Source organism: Syzygium oleosum, unplaced genomic scaffold (genome assembly GCF_021117445.2).
Source record: "Syzygium oleosum isolate NSW1041296 unplaced genomic scaffold, Sole_v2.1 Sole_v2.14, whole genome shotgun sequence".
Taxonomy (NCBI): Eukaryota; Viridiplantae; Streptophyta; class Magnoliopsida; order Myrtales; family Myrtaceae; genus Syzygium; species Syzygium oleosum.
The window spans coordinates 9,428,502-9,434,501 of record NW_026607498.1 but is presented as its reverse complement, the minus strand read 5'-3'; the positions used below and the strand labels follow the sequence as shown (position 1 = coordinate 9,434,501).

At 42.8% G+C, this 6,000-nt stretch overlaps 1 protein-coding gene across 1 annotated transcript; it reads left to right on the top strand.

Moving 5' to 3' along the window:
* The first annotated feature begins 923 nt into the window (after positions 1-923).
* On the top strand, positions 924-2,819 carry LOC115694464 (L-type lectin-domain containing receptor kinase IX.1-like). Its single transcript, XM_056317854.1, has one exon. The coding sequence runs from the start codon at positions 1,080-1,082 to the stop codon at positions 2,625-2,627; it is 1,548 nt and encodes a 515-aa protein (XP_056173829.1). The 5' UTR covers positions 924-1,079; the 3' UTR covers positions 2,628-2,819.
* Positions 2,820-6,000: the final 3,181 nt, after the last annotated feature.

Sequence of the window (6,000 nt, the reverse complement as noted above, 5' to 3'; positions counted from 1 at the left end):
CACCCTCGCCGACGAGGGGGATCCTCACCGGCCCTGGCCTATGGTTGGCGACCAAGCCATGGTCAAGAAAGAGGAGAAAAAAAAAGAAAAAAAAGGAAAAAGAAAGAAAGAAATTTTTAAATATTTAAAAATATTATTAATAAAAAGAAATTTTGTCTTGTTACTTAAATGCATTTACTGTTCTTTTTCTATTCTAGGAATGAAAATTTTGGACCTTTACAAAATACCTTCAAATGCTTAAAATCGGTTCACGGACACGAAACCAAAAGGAATCATTTTTTAGCGAGAATCGGTTCCGGGCACAGAAATTTTGTCATGCGCACCCTTAGCCTTCTTTTGACTCCTGCTTGTACACTTTCTAAATTCATGCTGTAAAATTGATGGACTTGAACAAGGTCAACAAGGGCCCTTAGTTTAGGTGTAATTCGCAATTCTAGTAAGTTAAGCTTGCCCCATTGTGGTCTCTATGACACCGATAATCATAAGGTAATTTATATGATCACGGCCATTAAAGCGAGGTCTCGCCGTGGAAGTTATTGGGTCTTTTTAGAGGACCAAGCCTTTTGAGAGAAGCTGATGACGGACACTTAATCCTACAATTACAACATGGACTATTGACACCAAAGTTTGAGAGAGTCTAAACCATTTGACCTTTCTATGTGGGATTTGGTCCTCCAGTTTCGATACTGCACACGTTTCTGAAGCAAACATTTGACCTTATGGGTGACCATAGACAATTAGACATGGATGAAGTTTTTCTTTGTGGTGCCATCTGAGCCATGTAAACTTTCCTCTTGGTTGTGATAAAAAGAAGACACTTGGTTTCTCACGAGACATTCTACTGAGGTTAGCATTAGAATTAGTTGCTGACTGTTGATGTATTCATGTTTGCCAGAGTCGATTGTGTTGTTGTTTTCGGAGTTGCATTGGCGTTTCTCGCCCACCCTTATGTATTGAGCTCCAAGCCACAGCCCCCGGGGTCATTGCTTACCATAGCCATCGTTGGATTGGGATCGATCGTCGTTGCTTTGGTACTTGAGACATCAAAAGTCGCCCGTCCTCCTTACCTGAGCAATAATATGCCAGTGGGAAATAATGCACTTCAGACAACCGGGAGAGGTGCAAAAGAAGGCGATTATAGCGTGAAATTAACCAAAGACAACATAATTGAGACCAAGAGAGCTGGAGAAGAAGGCGACCATAGTGCAAAATTAACCGAAGACAACATAACCGAGGCCAAGAGAGGAGGAGGAGAAGGTGACAATAGTGCGAGAGGTGGAGAAGAAGGTTACCATAGCGCAACATTAACTGAAGACAACATAACCGAGACCAAGAGAGGTCGAGAAGAAGGTGACAATAGTGCGAGAGGTGGAGAAGAAGGTCACCATAGCGCGACATTAACTGAACTGAACATAACCGAGACCAAGAGATGTGGAGAAGAAGGTGACAGTAGTGCGAGAGGTCGAGAAGAAGGTCACCATAGCGCGACATCAACTCAAGAGAACATAACCGAGACCAAGAGAGGTGGAGAAGAAGGTGACAATAGTGCGAGAGGTGGAGAAGAAGGTCACCATAGCTCGTCATTAAATGAAGAGAACATAACCGAGACCAAGAGAGGTGGAGAAGAAAGCGAACATAGCACAAAATTAACAGAAGAGTTCGAAAAGTTGAGTGGACCCAAGAAGTACTCCTATGAAGAGTTGATGACGGCGACCGGTTCTTTTGCAGCTGACAGAATTCTGGGAAAAGGAGGTTTTGGGATCGTGTACGAAGGGCACATAAGAGGCGCTCGCACAAAGGTCGCTGTGAAGATAATAAACTCCGATTCGCACCAAGGGATTAAGGAGTATATATCCGAGGTGATGTTGTTAAGCCAACTTAGGCACAAAAACTTGGTGCAACTCATAGGCTATTGTCACGAAGTGAATAAATTCGTCTTGGTTTACGAATTCATGAGAGAAGGTAGCTTGGAGGATCATCTGTTTAAAGGCAGAACCTTGTTGACATGGGAAAGGAGGTATAACATCGCTCGGGGATTGGCCTCGGCGCTGCACTACCTGCACGAACAATGTGATCAATGCGTGATTCATAGGGATATCAAATCTAGCAACACCATGCTCGATGAAAAGTTCAATGCCAAATTGGGAGATTTCGGCTTGGCTAGGCTAGTTGACCACACCAGAGGGCCAAACTCAACCCAAGTGAAAGGAACGCCGGGTTACTTGGCTCCGGAATGCTATCAAACGGGCAAGGCAAGTAAGGAATCTGACATTTATAGTTTCGGAGTGGTCCTTTTGGAATTAGTATGTGGGAGGAGCGTCTTTGACTCGGAACTAGCGGCGCAAGGCGGCCTTGTGCTGTGGGTTTGGAAGCGTTATGGGTGCCGGAGCTTGAGCCGGCGCAGCAACTTGAGCATGCACTGGCGCAAGAAACTTCTTCGTCTGGTGGACATGAGGCTTGCCAAGGATTATGACGAGAAACAGGCGAAGGCCTTTATGATTTTGGGGCTGTCGTGTGCTCATCCCTTTGCTGGGTCTCGGCCTTCCATTGAAGAGGCAATGGCCGTTTTGAACTTGAAGGCAAAGCCTCCCAAACTCCCCTCGAAGATGCCAAGATTCAACATATAACTAACCTGAAGGTCTCGCCTAGTCGTCTTAGATGCGTTTGGCTTTAAGCAAATGCCTCGCTCTGTACAAAAGAAATGAAAAATATACTGCCTCAATAATGTCTATATTTATTTTTCGAAAATGATGTCTATTTAAGAGTGATGTATGTGAAAATCACCGAAATAGAGGTCATTATCGATAAGTTGTTGCACTCGCCTTTCTCATTCATTACTAGTATAATGCCGTACGGTACTTAAAATATTTATTTAGGTTAGATCATGTCTAACAATGCCATTTTGAGAGGGATCTCGAGTTTCAATCGGAATTTTACTCTTATGAACGAAATGAAGTACGTTAGCAAAATAAGCACAATTACCAAAAATGAGCTATTGCGTGGGAATATTTGTTGATGTTAGGGTGAAAGGAACAGGGAATAGCTACTCCTAAAATTCTGAAAACCAAGCGGTGAAATAATTATTGAGAAGAGACTAAAAAATAAAATGGTTATGTTCGCCATCTTGCGAACGGGACGAGCCGCAATATTATACAGAAATGAAGGTGGCAATTTTTTTTTTTGGTCGAAAAGATGGCAGTTCAAAAGATTATAAATGCATGTTTTAAGTAGTTTCGTATGCCTTTGGCAAAAAGAGAAAAAGAAAAGTATTCTCATATGTCCTTTGGATGGTCCACATAATTTTTTAGTGTCCACGCCTTTCAATTTTTTAAATAATGACACGGTAAATACCTGAATTTTTGCTTATTCTTAAGTCGACTGTCTAACTATTACTTTATGTTCAATCAAGTACCTCAACCTTTTAAATTTGGCTCAATGTGAGGTCTCCATTAAATAAATTCACATGTCATGTGGTTTTGTTGGCGTGACTCATTTACTTGGCAAACGTTAAGCAAAATTGGTGACGTGGCTCGCTTACTTAGCAAAAAAATATAGCATCTTCATTTAGGAATCGAGCGATAAGGGGAGAGAGTGTGTGTGTGTGTTGACTTGGATGATTTCAGCTGCCTAATATGTATCTATTGATGTGGAATCGTCTCAAAGGGTGACATTCGACGCCAATATTGATGATTAAAGGCTATTTAACGGTGTTAGTGTCCACGTAGACATTTTCCATCCTTGATATAAAGGGACATCTTTAATGACCAACATTGAAAAAGTTGAGCTGCCTGATTGCACAGAACAAAAGAGTTGAGATGCTCAATTGTAAAACGGGTAAAAATTCGAGTGATTGTACCGTCATTATCCCTCAACTTTTTCCAATAAAATGAGTCCGCAACATTACTTTTATAGGAATTGGCGATCACCCTCTAAGAAAGGATGACATAAAACTTATATTTACGATAAATGAATTGCACATATATATGAAATGTCAAATGACCCAAATGCATACACCAAATCCCTGAAAATAATAAATTGTCTAGTAACGCGACGAATTTTTGTTGGATACTTAAGTATGACCCGTTTATCTAAATATCTAACCATAATTTTCCATTTTATAGATATATAATCATAGTTTGTCACTTTAAAGGAAAACTAAGTAATATATGCTAGTTTCATCCTCTCCTTCTAAAAATTAATTTGTTTGTCATTGAGAAACGACAATGGAACCGAACTACTTGCTTAACCGGTTTTCAAGGGAAAAATAAAAAGTTTCACTTGTCATATATATTGTTTCAATGCAACAATAAAATAAAACAAAAAGAGAATTCCAAATAAGGGTCCAAAGTAGACAATGTTTTAAATAAGAGCATGAAGTGTTCTCATTTTCTCACGTAAAGGTCTGAAGTGGATCTTGTTTCAAATAAAAGTCCAAAATGGCTATGTCAGTTTCAAGAAAGGGCTTGACTTTCGGATGGTCAAGAGCATTTTCATCATTTACTTTTTCTTGAATTTTTTCCTTTTTTTTTTTCTTTTTTCTTCCTTTTTTTCCTTTTTTTTTCTTTTTTTTTCTTTTTTCTAGTTTGTTCTTCGCCGGTCGCCGGCCACCGCTGATGCTCGAAAAGGGTTGGGCAAAGGTCGCCCTTGCCCGATCTGGCGAGGGCCACCATCACCGGCCATAGGCAAGGCCTGTCCTTGCTAGCAGCCGGCGAGGCAACCCTTGCTCTAGGCGAGGCCGCCCTTGAAAACCACAAGCAAAGTCGACGAGACCCTTGCCCAGGTGAGGGCCGCCCTCGAAAGGCCACAGGCGAGTCCTTCGAAAGACCTAGCTGGCCTCCTTCCAAGCCGCCCGGCATGCTCAAGCCCCAAGGAGCAACAAAGAAGGTCAGTCCGTCGCCAGAATCATTTCTATGTTTGAGAGTCGATGCTGAACATAACCCCGGCAGTGAAATCCGCCTCATTCCTCGTGGCCTCGCCCCAATGGTGCACTTTCCCGGAATACATAGCTCGGCAGCTGATGCGGTTGAGGCTCTGGTTCGGTTGGCAGAGGCTGAGATGTAGGTAAGGAGACGGCACAGAGGCATTCCTCTGAAAGTTTAAGAGCTTGAGCGTCTCAGAGCCAAAGGATGGGAAATTGAAAGATGTGTTGTCAAAGTGTGCAGCTGAAGCTGAAAAGGGTTTGAGCAGAGAGATCATCAAGACTAGAACTAATGGGGGATGTGGATGATTGAGGCTGATCTTCATGTCTTCCAAAGCTTGTCATGCTGGATGTTCATAATGTAACACCCCGGATCTACACCGTGTAATATTAGCCGCTTTAAGCCCACTGACCCTCACAGCTTTAAAACGCATTACACAAATATAGAACCCCAAGCCTTATAAGCCAGTTTAGGACTTCCCCTAGGCGATGTGGGACAAGAGAGACTCCCCCTCCCTTCCTTGCGCACATCCGAGGACCAAGGCGCAGACGCACCGCCATCCCTCCTCCCCACGCGCCGCCGCCTGGTCCATCACACATAATCTGTTGCACATCTGGTTACTGCCTGTGAACTCAAAAGCACCATGTGGAGCCGCAACAGCCAGGTCAACATCTTCATCCATCATTCTCGCCGCTCGGCTTTGATTAAAACTGAAAAAAGTGGTGCGGGCACCAAACTCCGGTAGCGAAGTGACAATCGCCGTGGTGAGCCTCAAACTGAAAAGTGCACTGGCTCAGCGGGATTCGATTGGAACCTAGAAATAGCCTCGACGAACGGCGTGTTACTATTAAAGACGCAGAATGTGGTTCAGAATGGCCGGCTGAAAGGTCTGGCTTATCGTATGCGGGAGAATGTTCCCAGGAAACATATTGCCAGTCTGATTAGATGATTGGGTGGCGGATTTAAAAATAATTAAGGGCATCATCAGACGAAAATGTAGATCAATGATACTACAATGAGTCAAGTCCTCCTGTTATCTTTGTTGTCGATGTGAAACCAAATTAAACATAGACGAATTTAG